Source organism: Magallana gigas, chromosome 2, assembly GCF_963853765.1.
Source record: "Magallana gigas chromosome 2, xbMagGiga1.1, whole genome shotgun sequence".
Lineage (NCBI taxonomy): Eukaryota > Metazoa > Mollusca > Bivalvia > Ostreida > Ostreidae > Magallana > Magallana gigas.
Window position 1 is genome coordinate 15,945,342 of NC_088854.1, and position 27,955 is coordinate 15,973,296.

A 27,955-nucleotide genomic window follows, 5' to 3' on the forward strand; every position below is an offset into this window, starting at 1 on the left:
ATTTTAGGCTAATGAAGGTGGAAAAAATAAATAGATAGAGAAATTAGACTAATTTAAAGTTGCTAAAAGTTCTCCCTTTATCTGCACAAACATCTGCCTTTCGATGGCGGACAAAATTGTTCAGCACTAAAAATTTTATTTCAAGAATTATTGATTTTTGTGGATAGCGGGGTATTGTTACCTTCAAATTCTATTTTCCCCCATACTGCTTTTCTGAAATCACTCATGCGTGGAACACCTTAACAAGCCAGGTGATAGTCATGTGACCTTGACTTGCTATAAACAATGCTTCCTTAAATCCAATTGTAATCCCTATCTGATAGTAGTAGGTGGAGATAACTTGAGCTGTCAGCACAGAAAACAGTAATTTAGCAGATTAACAAATCAGTTAATCACTTTTAATACTAAGAGGAGTCTAGACATTGCTTGTGATTTCAAGAAGTGACAATTCAGAGTAGAACTACAAATCTGGAAACCGAACTTTGTGGGGTATCAGTGGTCATTTGGAACTAATTTACTGCAGAAGATCCTCTAGAGGCGTGAAATTAACACGAAACTGTGATGCTGATAAGTATCCAATTAAACTGTAGCATCTGAAAACAAGCTGGCCATGTAGTTAATCAAAGTGAATTATCTATGTGGTAATTACTGACTGAATTATCAGAGATTCTCCCTGACCAAGCATCAGTACCCTCGTGACTTTATAAAGGTGATGCTGGCTGATCATTGAGTGATTGTTCAGAGCAATGTTGATTGCAAACACTAATGCTACCATGGACGCAAAAGAAAATAATCAAATCCGTAAGTTTTTTCTTGTTTTTTAAAAGTAAGAATTAGGGGGTGAGTACTTCATTGTAGCAGTCTTAGATTCTAAATTGTATATCATTGGAGAACTGAATGGAGTGATATTTTATTTCTCAAGGGTAGAAATTTGACGGAGTTAGTTAGTAGTGTCTCTGCAATTTAAAACAAAAAATATGTACCGTACAAATATATGAATATCATATCCAGTTTGTTAGGTATCTGAAATTATGAATTTTATTGTATTTGCTAAAAGATCTGTTTAAAAGTGTTTAGGACACGAATTATTACGCCTAGATATATCCCAATGTATTTAGGAGTCAGTGTAAATAGGTGATGCAAAAGATGAACTGGTAGTAATCTAGCATCACAACTTTAAACACACCTGTCAATGTCAATATAATGAAATAAATATAAAATATGTGCACAAAAATTTCACACTAGTCACCTATACAACAGTTCCTAACAGTAGACTCTCAAGAGGACACCTGTCATTTGATCTAACAGTATGCAGTGGTATCGTTAATTAAAACACTCAATAGGGGTTCATCAAGGAGAAGTTCTCAGTACTTGATTATGTATGGGTCATGCTGGTTGAGTAAACTTTGCATTCTTATACAAGTCAAACAATACTTTTATATAATGTAAGCCAGTGAATAATATTACTGTTTGCAAAACATGTATATTTTTATTTCAAAATGAAAAATTGGAAGAAATTTCAGATTTTGCTCTTTGAAATGTGATTCAATAAGATTTTCTCCTCTAACTTTCACTTTACTGTCATGGCATTAATTTCAATTTTATATTGGAAATAGAGTTATTTTTATAATGAACTAAAAAAGCCATTACCATCAATAACCTAACTGTCATGTTTTGCAAACAGTTACACAATCAATCAAAATATGTTTGTAGGCCTTAAGTCACCACTTGTTCCAATACAAATCACAAAAATGAAGAAATTTATTGAAAGCATACAATCCTGTGATTTTGATTTAGCTACTGTGTATGTCTTAAATCAGCAGTTGTTGACAGGTTTTACAATTTTAGACACTCTAGAAGTCAATAGAATGTTTTAACAAGATAACAGCCCTCTTATTGACTCCCTGATGGCAGTTTGTTTTTGACAGCTTTCACAATGAGTAAAGTTTTGACTTGTTTATGGAGCAATCTGGTCTATATATTGGTATATATATATTGATTTTTATTTTCTTGTATGAACCCCATTTGTTATCTTTGAAATTAAGGAGATCAAATGGTCTACTAAAATACCCATGTTTATTTACTCTAACAGAAAGCCATAAACAAACAATGATAAAAAAGAAACTGCTTTATAAGTTTTAACAATATACAGATAATTGAATAAGATTTATACCAGGAAAAATATATTAATTTTTATGACCGTAAATTACTTAATTGAAAATATTTGTTTTAGATTATCACCTTACTATAATTTCTGCATGACCTAAAGGCATTTTCATTAGATTTTCATGTTTTTCTCACTTAACATGTGAAATGTAACAAGTTAACCTGCAGGAAAAAACTCCCAATCAAAGGGAGAATACTCTGTGTAAGATGAAAGATATAAAGATGTTATCAGATGATCACAGGGAGATGATCTGTTTGTATTTTTAGAGGATTAAAAGATTATCTATTGTATTGTTAGAGGATTATTGGGGCTTAATTGTAATTATTATGGCTGCTATTAACCGATGCTGCAATCACTTATGTTTCATATTAAATATAATAATCTCATTTTTAAGTAAAGATAAACTTTTAAATCGATGATTCTAAAAAATGTCAGTGACATATTACCAGGTATATAGATATACTTCAAATGTTGATTATTATTATTATCATAATATATTATTTATACTAACAAAGTATGAGTACATGTATAAATAATAGATCTACGCATCCTTTATCAAATATTCTTTTATGATATTTTGGTATAAATTATAATCAATAATTTTCTTGTATTTTAATCAATGCATAAACATTTAAATGCATAAATATCTTTTTTAAATATTAATATTTAGATAAAGAATGTAAAAAGAACTGTATAAGGTGGTATTATTCATATTTCTAAAAAATGTTAATGAATATAAAGCACTGCCCTTGGTTTCCAAACTAGATTTTTTTAGACCTTTATGTTTGAATAAGGAGATTTAGCACATTACTGACACTAAACCTAAAGCAGGGGTACAATACAGTCAATTCTTCAAAAACCTGTGAATCAAGTTCTCAGGTGAGGAACTTCTCACCTGAACCACTGGCACAAGATGACAGGTCAATCTGCCACAAATAGGCAGCAGGACATTTCTTGTTAGACACTTTTTTTAATCCTGTAAATAAGGCTAATAAAGCTAATAAGGGTTGGTTATGTTCTTTTAAGGAAAACTTCATTGTTGTAGAAAGAAAAAAGTATGTCACTTGTCAGATTTTCTTGTGCCAATTCTAACAGAAAATGTCTTTTCAACTATTTTTAGCTTAAAAAAAATAGAGACTGGCCTTATCATTTGAATAATCTTGCAAGATTTTACACATGTGTTTTTCATTGACAGTGGTATATATTTTGTAGTTGGTTGAAAGTGAAAACATAAATTGGCTTTTGATTTTAAAAATATGAACTTTATTGTGTGCAGTAACAGTACTGGTACATGTATTAATGTGTACCGTGTACCTGGCTATAGAGAGAGAGTGACACTGTAGGCTGACACAATTTATTAATGAAGCAATCAAAAAGTATGAGCCCCGGGTCATCCACAAGATCTGATATTGAAAATAAGCACATTAAATTGAAATTAATAAATTGCATATGGCCCTCTTCTAATTGAATGTTATACTTATCTGATTTCACTACCTGGCTATAGTACTTATAATATACTGGGTCTGAATGATGAAGTTGCTAGTGGTCCCTGCTTGCTCTGATTTAACCTTTTCAAAAAGATTTTATTAATAAATTTTTGAAAGACCCACCGTGATGGAATACCATAAATCTGAACCAGAAATAATTATGATAAATGTTGAGAGCTATAACTATCGATGGAGGGGTTTGTAATAGTCACCTGTCCCCATGTCAGGGAATTCTAACTTTGGTTTGGCTGAGACAATTAAAGCACTGATTTATGCAGCTGCAGTGTCATTTTCACCTGCCCCCTTGTGTCACAGGCATGCTTCCACAGAAGCCTCAGTAGATAACTTCTGATAATTATCTTGATAAGGACAATAAGCATGGCATCCATTTAATCACGACAAAATGAGGGAGTACAAAAGGGGGGAGACATGTGACGAAATTAGGGGAGACTGTGATTTGTCATCAGCACCTCTTACTCTCGCTGAGACAGTAATGAGAGAAATTAATCAGGGAGTTATCAAGTTTTTATAGGGCTTAATGCACATTCCCTCTCACTCTCTATGATAACTGTAGCATGATATCAAACGGCAGGAATATTTCCAATTCCACTCTTATTTTCAGTTTTAAATTACTTTGTTTTCTTTATTCTTCCTTCTGTGGTGATCCATTACCTGCGGGAAAAAAATTCCGTCCTTACACCTGATATTGATACCTGAGCTTAGAGTAATTAGTCATGTAGCGCGAGTTTGTGATGGCTTCCACGCGACCCATGATGGATCAACAAAACTTCATGCTTTAGTTGTTTAACTTTATTCTATTTCTTTGTGCTCTAGACTTATTGATTTTTGAGTAATTTTAATATCAATATCGTGTTTTAAAATCAGATCCACTTTCAGTTGAACAAAGACTTGAAAACTGAGGGGTTTAACAATACAAAAAGAAGTTATTTTGTATAAAGCTCTCAACAAGCTATTTGAATAATTGAAATGAGGTAAAACCGAACATCAATGGGCCAAAAATTTCATGCCAGAAAAAATGAAGAAATAAACCTGCCCCTCTTCATAACTTCACAGTATTGTGAAATCTATTGATAAAAAGGAAACAATGAAGTTACTGCATCAGTTAGATCCCTCATGATAGAGTTGATATTGGAAGGAGCAGATGGTGAATGGGGGTTGGACAATAGTTTCAGCCCAGCCTCTGTTTGTCTTTCTGTACAATGTTATCAAAAATAGATCCCCCCTGATACAGCTATGTTACTGCTCCCCCCTCCTTATGTATTACATCAAGTTCAAGATACTGTGAAAGTGGATTAAAATGTGGAAGATAAATTGACTTTGAAGAGTACCTCTTAATTACAGGGATTTACCTCAACCTGTTGTTGGGTAAGGTTTAGATAACTGGATCTAAGTGTGGAAGAACATGTTCAAATCCACCTTATGCCTCAAAGATGATATCACAAAGTGTTGGGATTTATGTTAACTATAGGGCTTAGTGAAATTTGATAATCAGGATAAGTGATCTATATACTTACTATTTCTTTTAGCTGCAGGCTTTGCATGATGAATAGGGTAATTGTAGCTTTTCATTGTTGTATACTTTTTAATGGCTGATAGGGGTTTAGATAAGGTTTTTTATGGTCTGGAGGAACCTGCTTTGATGTTTGGTGGGTGATGCATCTTTTTACCACAATCACTGACCACTTCAGACTGGGCAGTGATAGTGATGGCCTGAATTTTGACATGGGCAGACTTTGATGGATCTTTTTACTAGAAAAGTCAAATAATTTTTATCTTTAATGTTCATATAATGATATTATCTTGTGATCAATCCACAAGTTATGATACCAAGATCTCAAATATGCAGAGTAAAATTTTGAACAAACATTTGAAATGGATGCCCGTACATTCTCTTGTCAAAATGGACGAATCAATTTTCTTCAAAGTGGACTCGAGGGGTAAGAAATTCAACTTAATTCTTAGGGAAGTTAAACAACAATGATATTTCACATCACAAGGTGATAATTTAAAGTAATTGTAACAAACAAATGAAATTATAACACTTCTGGTAACACAACAAGGATGCCTGCTGGAATAATTTTCAGAAATGTGAGCTTTTAAAAAGAAAACCAAACTAAGCAATTAAAGCAAATTTGCAAATCATCATTCTTCTAAGGTGAAACTTTTTGTTGCTTTGAATTACTGTGAATCCCTTTACCCAAGTAATGGTGGTCACCCATTGGGATAATTGTTGAGATGGTCAAAATTAGCCCTATGTCTAATTTTCTTTAATTTCAAATCTTTACAAATTGTGTTTTTCTGTGTGTCCTATTGCAAACAAGCTCAGCCGGTGGTCAAATCACCCCATAGGGAGCAACCCTTAAAGGAGAGGGACCCTTACAAGACCTCACAAAAGGGTTTCCTTATTTTTCACCTTAAGAAACTGTACCCTAAGTCTGTTAACAATTTAACATGTTTTATAATGAAGATGTGTGGACAACATAAATATTGAGATTTTGGAAGTTTTGCATTTTCTTTGTTGACTACGTGCGAATTTGACAGGAAGTGTGAATTAAAGGAGGTCCTGTGAATGCCACCGAAGGAAAAACAAACCCCAGGAGCTAACTATGGGTTTATTGAAAACTTGGTAAGGTGTGGAGGTGCTTATTCAAGGAGCCAGGAAACTGACTCAGAGCAAATGTTTTGTCTACCTTAAAACTTAGGGGATTTTAACTTGTGTAACAATAGATATAGGGTTAAAGTTTTTCCTCTCTTTGAAATCTATTCAACTCTAAATGCTGATCGACCCATTTTAAAATTTTACTTCCTCACAGGTTTAAAAATTCATTAAGAAATTTCATCAATCAAACGGTGATTGAATGCCATTGGAGAGAGAGGCAATAATGACCTAATGATGGTTATGGGGGATCCTTGGGTTCATCAATTTAATCTCTGGAGAGTGGGGTCCCTCCCGCAATCCTGCTTCAGTGTTGTTCTTATTCCCCTCCTGCTGGTTTCAAAATACTCCTAATCTTCAAATCCTCCGTGTATCTGTTATATCTGACAGCTAATGTTTCCCTTACCATGAAAAATGACCATTTCATGCTTTTAAAGTTCCAAAGAATTGTTATGAGGGGCATTACGTTACTGGGGCATTCTGTTTATTCTTGAAATCCTTTAATGAGGTCCACTTTGAAGGCTGGTCTTATGGGTCATTAACTGCCCCTTATGCTGTGTTTTTTCTTGTCCTTTGAACCATTACAGTTGGATAATAGGTCAACAATCCAAACTTTTAATCAAGTGATACAGTAATCAACCAGACTTTTGGAAGATAAAAAATAGCTAAATTACATCATGTGACAATACTTGGCCGCTCTTCGACATATGTTTTGAGGCTTTAATTTCACGAAAATTTTACAATTACATTTTAAAGGAACACAAGTCCATAGAATAGGAATTGTTCGTGCTTAAAGCTATTTAACATCTTTTTATCCATATTTCACTTAGATTTTTATATTTAAGTTAACTACACTTGTAAATGGAAAAAAAATGATTTATTGATAATGTTTGAATCTCCCAGCTGTTGTGTGGAGTGCTATCTGATGAACTGTCTGTCTGAAAAATGCATGAGGATTTTAAGCTTATAAGCCTTGTTTGGGGTCCAATTTGTGAGGTGAAAAAATTGGTTCTTATTAATACTTGATGACTTGTCAAGACTTGGTTGTGGGAAGAGATATTTTTTTCAGTACAAAAAACTATATCGGTAGGAGAATAATTTTAATTAAGCATTTCAGCAGGTTTGTAAGTTTTTAACAGTGTATCATAAAATTCTGTGATTACGTTTTTATAGTTTCTGTCTTAGTGTTAGAATCTAAATGAAAGTCATTTTAGCTATAGTTATTAGTTCTGTACTGTTTTGTAATTTGGGTTGTAGCTATACATATAATAGTACATGTATTAATAGAAAATAGGTACAGATTGCTGCGCTGCTTATCCCTATTTTTAGGCATTTTATAATAGATTAACATTTAATACTATATTTATGTAGGGAGAAATGTTACATTTCTGATTGTGTATGCATATGCCAATAATTGTCCTTTTTTCATTTTTGTTTAAAAATTGTGATAATGACAAACTATTTTGGTTATGCATTGTATTTTTTCCTTGCAACAAAGTTGAAACTCATCATGTGAGCTTGTGGCTGAATGAATGCTGAAAAAAAACTACGAAGTGGTTAGGGGATGAGAGCATGCATGTACTTAATTTAAGTAATTCATCATTGTTCTGTCACAGAGAATTGTACTGTAGTTAGTCCTTGTTAGCAGATCAATCAATTTTGCACCTCATTTGACATCCTTCTGTCAGCTCTATGAGAGGGGCCCTCAGGTGGAGATTTAATGTTCCCTTTTTTCTTGTTTTACATCATCATTTAATGTTAAAAGAGGAGAAATACAGTTCAAATGAATATTTATAACAATGTGTCAGTTGTCAGTTAAAAACTTTATGACAAAAACAGTTAGATCAAGCTCTTCTATGAATTACAATACCAATTGATATATTATTGTGGTTTAATACCCAAAGTCAAAATTAAGCAAATTTCTTGATGAAAATTAATGGACAATGTTCACTAAATTAACTACATTGAAATTTTTTTCTGATACAATTAGGAAAAAAATTAAATTGAGGTTGTTCTTGGCAGCTATCATATCTGTGCCTGAACAAATCTATAATGATAACAATATCCTATTTCTTTTCCATCTGGACTCCATTTCAGTTTGACACTTAGTTGAGAAATGATGAGGTATTTATATTTTCTAGTAAATACATAAACAAAAGCTGCACCCCATCATTAATATTGCTGTAACAGTTATAATGACCAATGGCTACAATCTAAGAGAGCAGCCATGTTTCTAACAGACCAAGGAAATGGGCAATTAAAGGGGATCTCAGAGGGGGCAGATTGCACTAATTAATCCAACTTTTTCCTCAAATACATGTATTAATTTTGTCAAAATGATAAAAAAAATCTGTAAATAGTAAAATTCTATCTTGAAAATGTTAACCTCCTTTTCTGCCCAATTCAATTAATTTAACCCTTTTGGGATTATGCTGTCAAATAAATTTGTAATCCATGCCATCCACTTTCCAATAACCAAACAAGTTCTATTCAGAGTCAAACTAGTTTTCCAGATACCAGAACTCAATAAAGCAATGATATAATTATGTCCCAAAGACACAAGCGATTGAGTTCTAGGGATTTAAGAAGGATCTTCTCTATGGTAACTGTCCGTTATCTGGTTACATAGCTCCCCCTGGGCCTCATGTCCTTAACTCATGGTCACTTTCATTAGAGAGGCATTATTCGGTTTGCATCTTGTTCTGTGCAGAAGTGTGTATCGGCCCAAACTGAGGAGCTGTTTAGCTTTGTAAAAGAATTAACACAACACTGATTTTACGGACATAAGTGGACCTTTAAAGGAAGAGAGGTGTTTTGATCTCAAGTGATAAAAGGGCGGGAATGAATCCAAGTGGAACAAGTTTTATGACTGCATTTTGAATGTGGATGATGACTTTGTGTTGATGAATATCAGATATGAGTGTTGGAGACAGATTTTAGTGTGTTGATCTCTGCAGGACTTTAGAATTTGTCTTCAGAAGACATCTTGGCTTGATCAGTTTTATAGGTACTTTGTAAGCTGTCTTTCCAAGGGCTGCATCTCCTCCCATTAATTTGATGAGAGCTTTTAAAGCTTGTGAATGTTTGTGACATTATTGGAGCACTGCTGGAATTTTGATCAAACATTGATGGGTCCTGATGGATCTCAATTACCTGTAATAGAGAAAACACTGACCCGGTCAGCATAACTTTATAGGAATGTATGCAACCCAAAGTCAATATGCAGGAATTAGGTGAGTTAATATTTCTATGAAAAACAAAAAATATGAAAAAGACAAACGTTAAGTTAATTTTTTTTAAAAAGGGAAATTTGTTTGAATGGCTTTATATCCTCAAGAGAGCACACTTTAATTGTTGGCTTAAAATGCAATTAAGGTTAAAAAAAACATGGCTGAGTCAGGTTGAACAGGGTCTGTAGATATTTGATGGTCTGTGATGACAGGTTTATAGACTTGTCTTGGTGACTTGCAGGTATATGAGTATTTGGGTACAGACGTGTTAACTGTGATAGGGCCTTCAGATAACTGTTTACTTTTATCTTTTACCTCTGGGTACGAAATGAAATGAAATGGTTACAATGTAATACCTACATATTAGGAAACATCTTTCTTTACTGCTCCTTTTAATACTTTTAATTCAATACCATTTGTTGAAAGAACAGAATTGGTTTTTTTTATAGTTTTTGGTGTAAAATATATTTTCTTGAATAATTTCAGAAACTCTTTATAGAATTTATTAAATTTGGTCATTTTTTAAAAAGTTTTAATTTCTGGGAAAATCTCTTACTTATCTACGTACCATTTGAATTATATCATACAAAGAAATTGAATTTCACATTCCTTAAACTAAACATTTTTGTCAAAACAATCCAGCCATTAGTCAAAACAATGTCAAAATTTTTGAATAGAAATGTAAATGGTTTAACTGATGATCGGGACTAGAGAATGATTTGTACTATAATACAAGTTTTTAGAAAAAAAATGGATTAATCAATAATCCTGAAGGATAATCATAAGTTAAGAAAACTGTACCTGGCAGGTAGATAGTTTTAACACTGAGGGTCCACATATCTGTGGTAGTGGACACGGCGGGAGACCATGGTTCCTCCCTGCTGGAACCTCTCTATGTCACAGCTTCCTAATCTATGTCAATCCCGAGGGGGAGGGATAGAGGTGGGACCCCGGGGAGAGGTTTATTGGCCGTATTATAGTGATAGCTTTCCTACTGCCCTGTTGTATTCAATGTGATATAAGATTGTGTTTGAGCTAGAAGATAAATTTGGGAAACTTTTTTTATGAAGAAAGAAATGGGAGTCTATGAACATGTTGGGAGATACTTTCAATATTGCATAAAATGGAGAGGTAAAAGAATCTTTTTTCGTTTTAGTTATATTTTATTGTAATCGGTTAAAAAAAACATTTAGATGTATGAAAATGACGGAAGATTCATTCTTTCAATGTTGCAAAAATTAGGTAAAAATCAAATCTTCTCTTATGTAAGCTTAAAGTTTATTGGAGTCAGATATCAAAAACACACTTGGATGTAAATCCAAATGTTTTTAAACAACAAATATAGTCCATCCTATCTTGTTTGCATAGTAATTTCATAGAGAGGTGAAAAAATAACAACCCCTGATACTGTGTCAATAAGGGGGGTAGCTTATGTGTCCAAATCTGATTTCCTTTGGTGTGTATAGCCCACTAAGCCTCTGTTGCAATCTTGTTTAACTTTTATTGCCATTCAAACAATTTTACGAGGTTGTTTGCTTATGTCTCTAGACATGTTGACATTTTCGTTATCTGATGTAACAATCTGATATACTATTGAGTGGTCTAGAGACCCTCAAGTGCTTTTACATCTTAGGGGGGGATATTTGATCCCTTTGGTGTTCAAGAACTCTCAGTTTTTATGATGCTAATTTGAAGGAATTACATGAAGTAGGGATAAGGATATGAAATTATTTGACTTATTTGAAATTATAAGGATTAAACATTAAAAAAGGTAACATGTAAAAGAATCATAGTTGTACAAAGTAATCATATAAGGGAATGTATCGATGAGGCAACCAAAAGCTGATATTTCTGGTTGTAAATATAAGACATTTGGGTATCATTAGAACAAAATGACTTGCACATGATCAGAAGATAAAGTTTCACTTCTGACACCTCTACAAGCAATCTTAGCAAAATCTTGCAATTTTCCACATATCAGTGTTAATTATTACCCAGGCTAATTAGATCAACATCCCCCTGATTAGCTGTACTGAGGCACTTCAGAGGAACTTGTGAAATCTCTTCCTTCACTGCAAAGCTCTACATAACATCTGTATCTTCTTGCAGTATAACTGGATTAATTAATAAATGAAAACATATTTTTTATTGCCTCAATATTTGAAGAAAAAAAAATATTTTCAACATATAAGTATATTTAGTGTTTTATTAGTAATCAGCATTTCAAAGCTGGAGAGAACAAAAGTTGAGATTAGTTGATTATTGTTGACACAGTGATTAGAATGAAGACACAACATCAACTAGGGTGTGATTGTAATCATTTTAACCAATAATGCAGTCACATCTAAGACATGATTCTTAAATCTTCTTATCTGTCTAAATCAACATTTCATTATTTTTGTTGGTTTTGCCATTATTATGTTAAAAAACAAAACAAATAAACTGGTGTTTATCTATATGATAATACTTGCCCTTATAAAAAGACACATTTCCCTGTATCAATCACTTCTGCTGAATATTCCTAAAAAGAAGTAAAATGTTCTATACAAGAATGGATAATTGTCTTCAAGGTAACTATAAACTTCATATCATAGAAGCAGTGCATGGTGGTAAATAGGTTAATTGGAATTTAGGAGAAAACAAATTTTAAATGAAAGGGTAAAATTATTTCTGAAATTTTAAGAGGATAAATATCACCCTCAAAATGTATTGTAATTAGAAGTAGAAATTTAGCTGTACCTCTCTCTGTGGATTGTCCATGTAATCACTCACTGAGTGGTGTCCCTTTGTTCACTGGGCCCCGACCATATCAAAGGGCTCTCTGTGTACAACCTGTGTATTCTGTGTTAATTGGGAGGTTTTTTGTCTTCACACCTTCTTTTGTTCTAGTCCAGACTTGTAGCTTCTGAGGTGGCTATTGAAATCATTCTGTGCACGCTTCTCAGAGCTACTGGTCAGATTTATCATAGTTATTGGCATTTTTTGTGACATCCCTTGAGTTGAGAAAGGAGTTTTGACAGATATTGAATACCATTCAGCAGCAGTTTCCCCAACCTTGGCATTGGTGAGGAAACACTCTTTATAAGTGTTAATGATAATTAATCAGTGATAATTAATCAGTCTCTGACACTGACATATTCATTAGACCAAAGGTTTTCACAATCTCATTTTAACTATGTCTGTGGGAGTAAGAGGTTCTATTTTGCATGGGTTTGAATTCAAGAAGGTTGAAGTATTATGGAAATGTCTATGTAAGATTTTATTTAAAGTATTAACAAATATGTTCAAAACTGGTCATCCAACTTATACAATTGCCATCTGGAAAATTTTTAGAATATATAAATTGAAGGTAAAATTGTTCATAATTTTAACACAAAATGGTGTGAAAACATTGCTTTAAGGTTGAAAACATGTGAAAATTTTCTAGCTCTTTGGATTTAGACTTTTGTTTCTGAAATTCTGTTAAGTTGTTATTTTTTTGGAACCCAAGGCTATGTTTTATAATTTATTGCTTGAACAGATGAAATGAACAATATTTGGTAGCCAAATCATTAAACAAATGAAAGTCAAAATGAAAGGTGGGTTTTTTAAGTTAACTTTCTTAATATCTGAATAGCTAAAAAGCTTAATTGAAAAATTCTTATTGTAATCAGATTTTATGGTTTGTTGATAGGGGGTAAAATTACTTATCACAAAATAGAATAAAATCATGTTCTTTCTCATACCCTAATTAATTTGTATAAAAATTACCAATTAAAACTGTCTCTCCTCATGTTCCCACACTAATTAGTGATTTAATATTGGTTTAATAAGAAATAATAGGTGGTAATGTGAACTCAAATCTCCTTAGCTCCCCAGGTACCACTACTTACCCAGTGGGAGGGGGTATTGGGAATGAAGTTCTAATTTTTTATTTAAAATAAAATCATTAAAGCCAAGAAATTTAGAACAGGTAGAATAGCTTTTCCTTTCTTTCGAATTTTTCTTATCCAACATTTAAAATCATGGTCATTTAGGAAAAATGGTGCTCATAAAAAATTTTTAACTTGAAATTTGTAGAATGAAAAAATTGAAATAGACACATTTGGAGTACATAATGAATTGTGAAAAGTAATTTTAAGGATTTTATAATCTTAATTGTGATAAAATCAAAAGAACATCTGCTGGTGTTGGTCACTAGTGAAAATTGTAATAGATTTTAATCTGTTAAAAGATTTTAGTGGATAGGTGATGTAAAGTCTTTTACAACTTTTATAAGAAGGAAATAGGGTCTTAGACAAAGAACCCATCTGCTGAACAGAAATGTTGACAGTACTTGTTTACATAGGTGAAAAGACTCTAAAATGTTGATTTCATTCAAGTGTGATGTCAGTCAGATCCTGGCTATTGTTTAGGCGTGTTCGTACATTTTTATTTAACACCAGAGAGTGAAATACAACCTTGAAGATGTCAAGGTTGTAGAACATCTTAATTGAACTGTCACTTTCCACAATTACAATTTTACTACCTTTGTTAACATATTCAGTAGTGTAACATGCCCTCAAGACAGGAATTGCAAATCCAATCAAGTGTTGCATGTTTTTCACCAATGTGTAAATATGGTGGGAAATTTTACCTAGGGGGAGAAATCGGCTTAGTCCTAGTATAAACTTTTTTGGTCAGCCAGTAACATATGATATTCTTAGCAGAGAGGATGTTTTTTCTCACACCTCATGTACTTAAGGAAATTGCTAGACAAACTCTCGCTCACTTTGAACTTGTACATCTCTGAGCTTGGCCAAGGCAGGTGGTCCATTGCACAGAAAAGAAATGGGTAAAAATTTATTTGGAATATGAAACAGGTGGTGATTAATCCACTCAGCAACCAGTGTGTGGATTGTTTCACTAGTCTGGGAAAGTTTGGGAAATTTCAAGAAATATTAATGAATGTGTTAAACATGTGACCGAGTGACTTATTTAAAAGGGATTCTTCAATCTTAGACAATTATTATAATTTTTTTGCTCTGTGTGATCATACCGTGGAAAGAAATATGATTGAGAAATCAATTCTTCTAAAATGTATGTATCATGTCTGTCTTATTTAGTTTTATTTCAGTCAGGTTTTTTTTTTAGCTACAGTTGCAACTTAACAATTTTTTGCAGTTATTCCCCTTTTTGCAGCACAGAATTATCATTGGACTTAGTATATTTTTAATTAGCCATTCTAATATGTGCCTTTTTTTTCTTGTAGATTGGATCGAGTCTGGAATGGAATCAGATGTTGCACCAGACGAAATGTACCTTATGCTACAAGCAGATATGGTGAGTAGATATTTAGATGTGTATATTTTTATTCCTGTTGAGAGCTGTCTCAAAATGAATTAAATGTTAACAATAAATTGATTTTATATAGAAAACAATTTAAACTATAGACATTTGTTAATAAATCAATCAAAGATTGAAATCTAAAGTTTATGTAAATCTAAGAACAGAAACTGAAAAATATCTTCATATCAACCAAACAATATGAATTACATGTACCGGGTATATTATAATTATGATTAATAACCATGAAAGTGTAAATAGACACCAAATATTTATTTTGATTTTTCTAAATTGTAGATGAGCATCAAGAAGCAGGAACGAGCTCTTCAGAGTGAGATTGCTGAAATTCAGTCCAAGTTCTTCAACCTGGTGGAGAACTGTGGGATCCAGCGCTCCGACTTCCCAGTCCGGGACAACTCCAAAGTCGTGTCTCCGTCCTTCCTTCAGAGCAACTCGACCTCCAGCCTCCGGCGCGTGCTTCCCCAAGAGGAGGATGAAGAGTTCCTTCTTCAGCAGCTTCTTCAGGGATCTGTGTGCTCCAGTAGTAGTGACAGTCTGTATGAGGACTCCGAGATGACTCTCATCATCGACAACAACTCCAACTACAAGCCTTCTCCATTCCGTCAGCCGGAAAACACCGTTGTCAGCTTCACCAGCATGCTTGTGCCAAACCTGACGGAACCTATCTCATCATCAGACATCAGCAATGGCTCCAGCAGGATGACGTCTTCTTCAGATGGTTATCCCAAATCCACAGAAACCTCATCAGATGTTGACAACCAGTGTGTCCCTTGTCTGGACTTAGAGGAGGAGCTGGCATCTCGAACCAAGTACTACTCCGACTTCACCATCGATCGCCAGCGCAAGATCAACAACATGTCACCCCCTCTCTCCTATGGCAACGAGTCTTCCAAGGACAGTGACAACAGTGACAATGCGTGTGAGGAGCTATTCACCAGGGAAGTGGAGGGATGTGAAGCCAAGGACCTACCTGCATTCCGTGCTGCTCCTCTCGGTGTTTCCAATGTGAATGACTCTAGGATGATTGCTTACTCACGTTCCAGCTCCCATTCATCAGGAACAGACAGCTCATCTGTGTCTTCCAGATCTGGTCATCGCATCAGCAGATCCAGTCGCTCCAGTGCCAGCAACAGATCTTCATCCTCATCATCCAGTCGGAAGAGCACCACCAACCCACAGGCATCATCCACCATGATCGAGGATCTGTCCCCTCAGTCATCTCACAGCAGTGGTAGCAGCAGACACAAGTCATCCACCTCCAATCCCCAGGCTTCATCCACCATGATTGAGGATTTCCCTTCTTCGAAAGGCAGCAGCCGGTGTTCCAGCAATGAGGACTTTGTTAGTGTGTACACCTGGTCCATTCACGACACCTCCGAGGAAGTCAACTTGGAGGACTCGTACCTCAGGAACATCGGACACAAGGTGGCAGCCCGCTCAACCAGATCCAGCCGAAGCAGTAGTGCTAGCAGCACCACATCCAGGAAATCAACCAAGCGTGACAGAGACTCCAACCGCATCCAGCATGTGCTTACAGAGCCTGACTCACAACTGGGAAATTCCTTGTCTGTGATTGAACAAGCCAGTGACATTCGTGAAGCCTTCCTTGGAGCTGATTCTCTGTACGAGGACGAGGACATCCACTACAAGGCCAGTACCTTACCTCGCACCAGCACACGCCTATACCTCGTGGGACAGAAGACCAGTGCTAGCTCATCCCTTGAGGCTCGTCGCTCTTCTATGCCTGATATCCTTAGTGTCTGCACGCCTAGTGACTTTCATAGTGTTCCCACTTCTGACGATGAAGAGGACAACAATAGTGCTGATGACTCCTCACCTCTCCAAGAGCGCATTGAAGTCCCGGGGAAGTCCAGTTCCAGTGCCTGCACTTCAAGTCCACTCGAGAACTCGACCAAATCTGATGTTGCTGCACCAAACAACACAGAGGCCCTCATTGACTCCATCCTCACTGACAGCCCAGTCAGTGCTTGCAGTAGTGGAATAGCCGCCCCCTACAACTCCTACAACTCAGCAGCGGAGAGCCATCCAGCCTCCCGTGCCAGCCAGTCCACAAACAGTGACAACAAGTCGGAATCCTCCATCGGACAACCTAGTGCTCCTCCATCCTCAGTCAAATCCTCAACCGCTGTGCCTGCCAAAGCTCCAGTGTTGGACTTTGTCTTCAAGAAACCTCTGAACACCCAGCCACTGAGGAAGCTGTTCAAGTTCAAGAAGAGCAAGGGGAAGAGTGTGGAGAAGATTCCGACCACGTCCACCCCCAGCCACGCCTACCCGTCCTCTGTCCGCAGTGACCCACTTTCCAGGAGGAAGCTTTTCTCCGGCAGTGACCAGAAGATGCAGGAGGTTCAGCTGATGGACAAGAAAGCCGTCATGAAGAAGTTCCGTAGATTCAGCGAGAGTTTCCACAAGCGCAACAGTACTGGCCTTCCCAGGATCCAGACCCTTGCCAACCTTTAAAGTGTGACACTTCGTGTTCAAAGACACCATCTTGTGTTCAGATTTCACAATCATTGCCAAAGACATTTATTTGTTTTTTATTTGTTGTAAATATACTTTTTTATTTTATGTTTGAGCATTATTTTGAAAATATGTGTGTTACTGCATGAATGTAGCAGGTTGAGTGAAAAAATCAGTTATTCACATGAGTACAAAACGAGTTGAATGCTGTAAAACAGTTTTGTTAATGTTATGTTTGGGAGATTTTATGGCATTTTAGAATTGTGTTTCATTAGAGTCAGTATTCTAACTGTGCAATATGATGTGGTTGAGATTTAAAACTTCCTTAAGTTTCTTGCCAATAGTAAGACTTGTATTACGAAACTTGCAAACACTGTACATAGTTGTACATTTTGTAAGAAATCCTAATTTATTTTGTTTTGTAACTTATCATGCAGTGCTAAATAATGTAAATAAATAAACATAAAAAATTGAATCTATTTTTTTTTCTTCTTCTTTCCTAGCAGAACAGGCACATTGGAATAAGAATATAAAAATTGTGTAAGATTAATGCAACAAAGTGTCAGTTGATTATTAACTGAATTTTACAGTATTGCAATGAAATATTAAAAGTTGCATTCATCTTAGACAGTAACCAGCAGATGTAAAACCACAAGTAAAATTACTGATGCTGTGGTTATCTTGAAAATGCTAAAATGTCAATCATGTACCAGTGGTAAAATTTCCATTGAAAAAAAAAAGTGAGACAAATATGTTTCTATGAGATTTTAATTTAACAAATGTTTTATTATGCATATAAGTACATAATAGGATCGGACATCAGGCTGCGCCTATGTAAGTCCTCCTCCCAATTAAGGATCAAAGTTACAACTGATACCAATAATTTAATTACATTTGAATTATATAAATATGATATATATGTAATGTAATAAGTTCCTAATATAGCATGAAACATGTTATTGCATCATTAAAGGAGTTGGAATTCATGTAGGATTAAGAACAGAGAAAGAAAAATAAGACCCCCCCCCCCCCAAAAAAAAATGGAAAGAATAACCCGAAAATAATGGTCATATAAACAATTGAAAATAAGAAGAATTTTAATGAAAGTGAATATTATTTATGAAATATGTAATAAAGTTGAGAGGTATAAGATATTGAGTGCATGTATAGATATGCATGTACTAACATAGGTATTTAATTAGAATATTTTTGTTTTATATGAGATTACATGGTATTTACCATGAATGTGTCAAGAAAGAAGTATTTTGTTAGGCAGTAATAGTTCAATTACATTTTGCACTTTTTACAAGATTAGAATGCAAAATTTGCTAGAAAATGACTGATTTAAAATGTCACCTCAGAAGTAAATCAATGTGATATATTTCAAAAATCCATTTAAGCTGCAATATTTTCATGTCAGGCACGTAGCGTAGCATCGGGGGGGGGGGCATTTTCCCCCTTTTTATTTACAAAAAATTTAATTAACATGGAGTTGCGCCCCCCCCCCCCCCCCCCCCCAATTTTCTGTGACCATGTAAAAATTGAATTGGAAAGGAAATAAACAGTGAATTGAAAAGAAAAGTATTCCTGCCTTCCGGTCTGAACTACTGGTATTTGATACATAAATAACGGAGTAGACCCGTGTGTTATTGGTTCTGTACCTATCATCTTAAAGTCATTTTGACAGATCTAAATTCTCTTTGGTCAAATGAAAAAAGTAGAATGTAAACAACAGGCATATAGCAACAATAGACTGGGGGGGGGGGGAACGCCCCCCCCCCCCCCCCCCCCACCTTTTTGTCAACCATTATTTTCTTATATTTACATGTAAAGAAGTTCAAATTGCGCCCCCACTTTTTCGCATATTGTAAAAGAATGATGCTGAAAGTGTACATAAATATAGGAAAAAAATTTCTTACGGTCTAAATACCTTGCCGCAAGATTATTTGACCCGCCCCCCCCCCCCCCCCTTCAAAGATAATGGGGGTAGTTCTGACCCTCTCCCAAGTTTAAAAAAAAAACGACGAGCATTACATATCTAAAGTAGGTAAATGATTTATTATAGTAACATGTGATTCATAAACAATTACAAGACATGTATATTATATAATAAATTAAAAAATAAACACCTGACTCGTCGGACCTCTAAGTCTCTTTATATACTTGAAATAAAAAACAAAATATCATAAAATGCATTGCTTTTTATCATAAAATTAGATTGTCTGCATATACACTGATTATTAAAATTTTGCAGTTTGTCAGGGACTGTTAAATCTAAAAGAAAACTAGTACAATCCGAGTCTGACATGTTAAGCAATAGAGGGTCGTAGCGAATACTTGTATAAGTTTTAAATAAGATGCACATTGCAGTAAACATATTGTCATCTAGTACATACCCTCCCCCGTTTCTATTCTAAAAGGAAGAACAACACACCTAAATTGAGCAAGTGTAGAGTCTCTGAGTTTTGCATGAGACACTCTAGTCCATTGTGGCGGTCATTCACTTCTCTTGTAGTTTGTTCTCGGCTAACTTCAGGTTAGACTTCACGATTTACAAAACATGTGGACATATCAAGTGATTAGAATAGAAATGGTGTATTTGATTTTTCCAAATCCCACAGGAAAACTGTCATCACTCATAGTAACAATTCAACAATCATATCGCTTTAAGTTGATGACGATGGAATGAAGGTAACCTGCCACTGTGAATAGCTGAAACGGAGTAAACCGATGTACCCCCCCCCCCCCCCGAAAAAAAGTATTGCAACGCCCGGAGCTGTACAGATTCGATGTACCGTACACTCCACTGCAGTAGTCTATAAATGGCAATCCTCTGCCTAGAAACATGAAAATATATGGGAAATGCGGGACATTTTGGTGTTTCCTGATATCCAGTGGATTATGCAACATCAAACGAACATTGTTAAATGTAACGAAATTTTCAATTTGCAAAATGGATTTTGTTTTTGGTTGAAATAAATTATGCTTGATTTGAGAGTTCATCCGAATCAACGTCAATCTTTAGAATTTTGCGTCGGTCAGCACCACAATATCCTTCATATAGCAAGGGGACGATTGGACGTAAAGTACTTTTTAAAAATATTATCCATTTTTTTTTATTAAAAATAGAATACCAACTTCTCTGTGCCTTACACTCTGAAAATGAATGAAATTTACTGCACTTCTATTGATTATTGGATTTAACTAATATTGGAAAGAATTTTAAAAGAAACTTTAGAAAATGTATACTTCATATTGAATACATATAAAGAAATTTTATAGGATAAAAAAAGCTAGAGCAATGTCAATTTCTCCATTTACTCGTAGAGGACTGGAAAACATATGGAGAAATTGGCTTTAAACAGACTGCAGTTTAAAAGCAATGCGAATCAATTAAATGGATGTTAGTATAGTGTACTAAAACAACAACAGACACCATACGGTACCTTGGACCCGAATGCCTAGTAAAAACAAAATCACCAATCAATTAAAACAAGGATTAATTAAAACGTTAATTACCGAGTGGGGCATATGGAGTTATCACTCAATTTGTAATTATACTTTTGGAGAATTAAATACACCATTTTGGCTCTTTTTGCCTTGACATTGAGACCGGAGAGCCTCGGCTCCTCGTGGAATGAAGTGGTGAGATGTTAATTTATCTACCTAGTATAAATACAGGAAGCTACTGGTCAGAACTCATCAACCAATATCACAACTCTCAAAGCAAAACAGAGCAAGCTACTACTGAAACCCATAAAAAGCTTTGGAAATATTCACTCTTTGACTGAGATCCTTCAACAACTCACTGAATTAAGAGAAAATGGAGTTTGTTAACCAGTCCTTGCAGTTCTCCGATGGCTACCCCAGCCAGTACGACGAGCACGGCGACATCTTGGAGCGAGTGGTGGAGGGCTGCGAGAGCGAGATTTCCGACAGCCAGCCCGACTCCCGGTACTTCCGGGAACCTATAGCATCATCCACCGCCATCCATGGATCTCTACAGAGTCGGAGCCGCAGCGTGGACCCTCTGGCCTCATCCACCATGATAGAAGTATCAGACGACAGCAGTGATGACGAGGATTCCGGGTGCGGATCCAGCGTTTGTACCTTCTCCATCTCCAGCGACCTGGAAGATTCCCTAGTGGACGAGGACTATCTTCGCAGTCTGCAGATGATGTCCGGCCGAGGAATTCTTGATAGACAACCTCACAGGCTGACCAGTACCAGGACCGACCTACTTAGGGCACCGAGGACGACAGCTAGTGACAACACCACCCAGACTCCGTGCTGTACGAAGATCGGCTTCAAGAACCCAGTGAAAGCCATCAGGAAGATCTTCAGGACGAAAAAGACCAAGGAGATCAAGCTGTGAACATTGACTCTAGTGCTGTCCAACCAAGTGCCATATGACATTAGTGCTGCACCAGCATGAACAAGTGCTTGTACCTGTATATATACATTGTTGATTTGATATAATAAATGTATTGAATATTTAAAATCTACTTTTATTCTTATCCAAACAAGGAGAGAAAATGATGTGGTTAAGAAAATAGAAAACATCGCTATTTAAAATGAAAAGGTCAATATTGAGTAACAATTGATATAATTAGAAAAATTAATAACACTTTAACGATATACAAAATGTTCTTTTATGAACAAAGGACCTTAATACATAGAAACAACTTGTATTTAAGTATTGTTGTTGGTTTTAAAAGTCTTCGTCTTGTTAAAATTCTACAATACAATTAAATTAAAGTAAATGTTTAAATAAAATATCGGTAATGCTTTCTTTCGATTCGTATGTTTTAGGTTGTCAATCAAAGACGAGTAACCTTAAATGGTTTTTACCCAATTTCCAAACATAATCCCGAGGAATATAACAAACTTTGTTACGGAAGTGAGCTTAAATAGCTTCTCTTTAATTTTTCGGATACATACCTTGTGATATGGCATGCCGCAAATAAATGCACGTTGAACACAAGTATAAAATAAAATCTTTGAAGACAAATGTTTTGATTGAGTAATCAATGATCAGACTTCGTATAGTCCTGATTGTAGACAGGTTACTTGATCCCAAATATCGTTCTCCTACAATCTGTGCATTTACACTTCCCTATACTAATAGCCACCCGGCCACAAAACAAAGAGGAAATGCGTTGATAATTTTTTCAAGTTTTATTGATTTTACATGTAATTAAGTTGTTAAAAATAAATAAAAGCACTAAAAAGGACACAGAATAGCACTAATAGCACAAAATCACAAAGTTATTTTAAATCATCGCAAGAGTCTGCACATTGCTCCTGTCACTTGTGACGTCATTGAAGTGCCTCATCTTCTTCAAGATGTTTCTTTTATTGAACGCGGTAGCGTTTCCATCAGGGCCAGAATCCTTGGACTTTTTCATACGCAAGAGATTTTTCAGAATTGCAATTGGTTTCTTTGAGGCGTCCTTTTTCTCTTTTGGTTCCTTCGTATGACAACAGTTATTCGGAACTTCTTGGGCATTGACATTGACGGGAGACAATTTAGCTTTCGTACTTGTTCTCTGGAATTTAGATGGGTATGACTCTGGTGCCTCGTCTTCGTACATATGAAGTTCGATATCCTTCATGTAGGAATCCTCAAGAATGTAGTCTTCCTCATCCTCGTTTATGGTCCATGTGTACACGCTCTCACAAGAACACCCAGATTCTTGATGCTCAGAGACTGTCTCGATCATGGTGGACGAAGCCAAAGGTGTTGCTACAGGCAATCTCAATCCACGGCTACATTGGTCCTTACTAGCACTGCTGGCTTTGGACCGGAGTTCCACATGATCATGCTTGTCTTCACACCCCTCTACGATCCGCTCCAATATTTCGCCATCCAATTCCAGAGATGGAACACATTGGTCGGAAATCTTAGACACCCTTTCGGACCTTCCGTGCTTTCCTAAAAGAAAACGAAATAATAAAATATCTTTACATATATAACAAATATGGTTTTATTTCCTAAGAATTTCTAAATTTTGGATGAATGTACAGGGAACAATTGATATTAATTGATAATTCTGATTTTAGAACGAAAATAGGTTACTACATACCTGTCATTGTTGCATACATCGTGTTTTTTTGTTTAAATAAGGTATATGGAAGAATTGTTATCAGTCAAGAAATCTCAGATCAAATAATGATAAGATAAATTTCACAGATTGTTTTATATATAGCAATACTACTCATTTTCCTTTCCCGAAAGTGTTAATTGATTATTTTAATTTTTGCGAAAATCGTCAACTTTTGATTGGTTGGCTCTCTGATGTAGTAGCCTGAGGAAAGATCAGATAATTTTCGTGTTGATGGGTCGACACCTCTCCCCATCTTGGTATGTTTTGGTAAGCAGAATTAGTGTTAATGAAGTCTAATTAGGACCATGTGTTAATGTAATTAACTGCATGCAGTATACACATCTGCGCACAACCTACCAAAAATAACATATGTTGTTCAGTGTGTAAATTTGGGCAGTAAGACTCAGTGTTGACAGTTAAAGTTTATAGCAAAATGATAAAATGAAGAAAAAATCCACAGGAAAAAAAAACCCAAAACAAAACAAAAACGCCAACACAAAAAAATTCCCTTGAAATTGAGGCTACGAAACAAAGTTACTGGAATGATAAATACATTAAATAGTATTTATAACCTTAATGTTGCATATCTCTAAAAAAAAAATCAAACGTTTTCAATGGGAGAGTAAACTCTCTCGATATAAATTCATAAAATGCATGCACTTAGGAGAAAAAACGTCTTCACCACTAGCATCATCATTATCAATGTTGAAATAATAAACACTGGTCAATTTAACAAGGTTTTCACACAATATTTGAGTTCTGAAAGTAAAATCTCGACTTATTTCTTGCAGTTTCACTTTATTGTGGTTTTATTGTTATTTTTTGGTTATTTATACCATAAATGTAATTCATGTCTCTGGGATAAGAGAGCAGGCACAGTCTATTTTAGCCCTCTCCCTACTTTATCTTTCAAGAACATATGGTGGCATTTGACATTCAGAAGTTTATCTACCACCAGAAGTAAACAAAAATCTAGAGTATCGACTGCGTTAAAAAAGTTGTGTATTAATACTGTATATAACAATGTAATCTTACACTATAAACAAGTCGATATAAGGTTGTTAAGTAATTTTAATTTTAAAACATTGTAAGAAACTTTTTTGAAAATCTATTTTCTATTCACCTCTTGTTTTATATACAGGTTTTGTTTGTTTGTTTATTTATTCTTTAAGCCAAATGGCTCATCAGATACAAAGAATACATACACAATATAAGAAATAATATGTAGCAATACACGTACTAAACACATCAAAGTTTTATCTATTACAAACAAATTTCTGCTCTCTGTAGATATTTTCCTAGATTACTTAACTTTACAGGTACACGTATATTAAAATGATTACACGAAGACAATTAAAATTTTGTTTAAAAATTTGTATCAGAAAAAGTCACAAAAATATATATTTTTGAATTAAGAAATTAATTTACATGCACTGTGTTTCAATAAATAAAATCATAAATTAATTACTGAAAATGTTATATAATTATAATCATAAGATTTTTAATTGAAACATAATGAACATATTCTGAAAAGTGGAAACTTTTAACTAGATAATGGTATTAAAACATCAATTTTGACACATATATATCTGTAAATTCAATAATTAAGATGATGGTCAACACCTTACACATCAAAATTGCAATCAATATCCCCAGGGGTGTTAAATTTTATTAGATACCAGAGAGTGTTAAATAAATTAACACAAAATAACTGACTAAATGGGCATTTAGTGCACTTCATTAAACATATAATTATGGCTTTATTTTGTATATATATGGATGAAATATGTTGTAACGTAAACATTCTTTGATAAGTAATCAAACAGACTAACATTCATCTCAAGTAAAATCTACGAGCATGGAGAGTACAATACTTTTTGATGGTAGGTTATTTTTTCTTGTTTACTTAGTTCCATTTCTTCCTACTACGCGTTTAACAATTTTCAAAAAATAAGTGTACAAATACTCAACTCGTTAAGTAACGGTACATTTATACGCAGTGTATATACAAGCGGACGAACCTAGCATGCATGTGTGTTTAATTGATAGTTCATCATTAGGATGTCAGATTTTAATTAGGAGACACGCGTTCTATTTGGTAAAATTATATTTATATCAATTGAGTACTCTGTCGTCAATTATCGGAAAAATATAAAAACTTATTTTACCATCACTTCAACATCAAAATAAAATTTACGACTTACAATTCATGACGATATATATACAGAATAGTAAAGAAATTTGTAATTCAAGTATAACGAACTCAAGGTAAATGCTTTTATTTCATAGTGTCTGCAATCCACGGTAAAACATATTTCTAGATCACTTATTTGCGGAAACTTCCATAGCTAACCACCCCTTGTGTTTATTTTTAGATAGCAGAGAGATGTCTGAGCTGTACAAGTCTTGTCTAGAACCAAGGGAACAGTTCCATGTCCTCAAAGCTGACTTGGTAAGTGAATTTTGCTGATAACTTCTTTTAAAGCATGAAATATTTGAAACTTCATCAACATAAACATTTGCAATAAAATTAACGTATAATTATTGCTATCTCTTACAGCTGAAGTTAAAACGAGATGAAATGGAATTTCAAAACGAATATGAAAATATCGAGAGGAGGTTTCTGTCAATGATTGAACACTGTGGGATCAACAAAGACGACTACCCTATTCCGACCCCAGCCCGGGGAATCGTAGGGACACACTCTTTCTTCTTCTCCACCCCTGGGTCACTCACAAGAGTAACTGGAATATCAAATCTGGCCGAGGAAGACACATTCAGCTACAGTAATCAGAATGGAAACGATCGAAGTCTTTGTGACGATTCAATGGTCACTGTTCTGGCAGAGGATACCAACGATACTACCTTCTTCTCCGAGCCCGAGGAGGAGATGAAAGAGAAATCCTGGGATCATGGGGACGCCGAGACAACCCAGTGCGTTCCGTCCATCGACTTTGGGGGAGAAAAAATTTACAGAGTTGTTGAGGGCTGTGAAAGTGGACCAAGAAACGACCCTCCTCCAAAGACATCAAGGAAAAGTTTTCATCCTAGAGGATCGTCTACCATGATAAATCACGTGACTCCCGAAAAACCAATTAAAACATCGAAGTTGTTGCGGAAGAAAAACAGTCACCCACGTGCTTGTTCCACTTTTATCGGAAAAGACGCCATGGTTGAGGAAACAAAAGATGCTGACTGCAACAGTTTTTGGTCGTCAGACGAGAGCTCTAGCACTTTATGTGTTGGTGACAGTTTGATGGAAAAGAGTGAGTCCTTATTTCCTCAAACCATTTATGACAACAGAGCGAGAATCCCTCGCACAAGTACCAGAATTCACCTCAATAACCAAATAGTTCCTGACATTAATATATCAGCTATCTCTAGAAACATCACCGACTCCCTCTCTCAACAATTGACAAAGAAGAGACACAGCAGACGCCATCTTGCTATGCGGGATTCCGGTGTCTCCAGCTGCTCAACTCTTGGTTCAATGGGCGATAACTCGGTCTTTGAAAAACCTCAAGAGGAACCACCAAAGAAAAACGTAGTAAAAAAGACCGGATTGCTTAGAAGACAGACATGCAAATCGAAATTGCTGGATAAGAAAGCTCTCGCAAAGAAAATTCAGCGTTTTAACAACAGTTTGAAGAGCCAGGAATTCAGAGATGCCCATACTCTGTTGGTGATTTGACTTAGGGTCTATCTGGACGCAGATATAATTATGATATAGTGCTACTATTGTGAATACCTGTAAATAATATTTTATTTATTGAGTCTGTAAAGAAGTGCTATGCTCTTAAAAATTAACAAATCCAAGTCTTTTTTCCGTTTGTTTCCCTACCTTTAGAAAAAGGTAGATTTGTTTTATCAAGGCTTATATAAATCCAACTGATATCATATAGACATGATATAATACCGCTTAAATTAACGTACATGATAAACGTGAATAAACATGCACCCGGTCACTCTAAATAAAAGTTAAAACACTCGAGAATAGAACCAAAAAAAAATTAAATCATTTTCCTAGGTCACAGTTTATGTTTTTGAAAATGACATGTCAGGACCAGTGATTTGATGCTGAGCGTTAATTCATAAACGCTGGGCGTCCAACCGCCGATTACTGGTCCCACACCAAATACTATTCAACAATAGAAACCACTGAACAGGGATTTAGATCGGCTGAAATACGGGATCTCCGAATTATTTCAAGGATGATATTCAAACAGACCAGTTCACTGGGCCAAGCCCGTTTTAACATTAATTTCAATGTAACCATAAATAAAGATGGTTATTGACATTAATGTTAAAACGGGCTTGGTCCCTGTGAACCAGTTATTACTGCAGTCGTTTAGATGAAGAGAAACATCACCAAACTCTCTCTGTTACACATGTATCTTATCTATTTACTGTATAGGTAAATGATAGTTTTTATGAAAACACAAGTACAGAGACAAAAACATTATAATATCTATATATACAGGTGA

The 27,955-nt window shown here is 35.1% G+C and overlaps 3 protein-coding genes across 10 annotated transcripts; 2 read left to right on the top strand and 1 right to left on the bottom strand.

Moving 5' to 3' along the window:
- The first annotated feature begins 272 nt into the window (after positions 1 to 272).
- LOC105343635 (uncharacterized) lies at positions 273 to 17,839 on the top strand. Of its 8 annotated transcripts, none has more exons than XM_011451072.4 (3): positions 273 to 801; positions 14,792 to 14,862; positions 15,163 to 17,839. In XM_011451072.4, exons 1-3 carry the CDS (start codon positions 747 to 749, stop codon positions 17,362 to 17,364), a joined length of 2,328 nt encoding a protein of 775 aa, XP_011449374.3. In that variant the 5' UTR covers positions 273 to 746; the 3' UTR covers positions 17,365 to 17,839. The 8 variants fall into 8 exon arrangements, with proteins under 8 accessions (XP_011449374.3, XP_034304101.2, XP_034304099.2 ...); XM_034448210.2 differs by lacking the exon at positions 273 to 801 and adding an exon at positions 4,929 to 5,040; XM_034448208.2 differs by lacking the exon at positions 273 to 801 and adding an exon at positions 5,515 to 5,612.
- Positions 17,840 to 22,465: 4,626 nt separating this feature from the next.
- Positions 22,466 to 23,579, bottom strand: LOC136272152 (uncharacterized). The gene is made up of 2 exons (XM_066073260.1): positions 23,451 to 23,579; positions 22,466 to 23,299 (listed from the first exon to the last, which is right to left on the bottom strand). The coding sequence occupies exons 1-2, from the start codon at positions 23,467 to 23,469 to the stop codon at positions 22,638 to 22,640; spliced, it is 681 nt and encodes a 226-aa protein (XP_065929332.1). The 5' UTR covers positions 23,470 to 23,579; the 3' UTR covers positions 22,466 to 22,637.
- A 2,271-nt stretch (positions 23,580 to 25,850) lies between these two features.
- LOC105343634 (uncharacterized) lies at positions 25,851 to 27,285 on the top strand. The gene is made up of 2 exons (XM_011451068.4): positions 25,851 to 25,923; positions 26,032 to 27,285. The coding sequence occupies exons 1-2, from the start codon at positions 25,858 to 25,860 to the stop codon at positions 27,160 to 27,162; spliced, it is 1,197 nt and encodes a 398-aa protein (XP_011449370.3). The 5' UTR covers positions 25,851 to 25,857; the 3' UTR covers positions 27,163 to 27,285.
- Positions 27,286 to 27,955: the final 670 nt, after the last annotated feature.

What these genes read in the sequence shown, in the direction of transcription:
- LOC105343635 (XM_034448208.2), top strand. Translation starts at nt 5,516, where the DNA reads ATGCAGAGTAAAATTTTGAACAAACATTTGAAATGGATGCCCGTACAT. An exon ending in CTTCAAAGTGGACTCGAGGG is followed by an intron (nt 5,613 to 14,791) that starts GTAAGAAATTCA and finishes TTTTTCTTGTAG; the next exon opens with ATTGGATCGAGTCTGGAATG. An exon ending in TTATGCTACAAGCAGATATG is followed by an intron (nt 14,863 to 15,162) that starts GTGAGTAGATAT and finishes TCTAAATTGTAG; the next exon opens with ATGAGCATCAAGAAGCAGGA.
- LOC105343634 (XM_011451068.4), top strand. Translation starts at nt 25,858, where the DNA reads ATGTCTGAGCTGTACAAGTCTTGTCTAGAACCAAGGGAACAGTTCCAT. An exon ending in ATGTCCTCAAAGCTGACTTG is followed by an intron (nt 25,924 to 26,031) that starts GTAAGTGAATTT and finishes TATCTCTTACAG; the next exon opens with CTGAAGTTAAAACGAGATGA.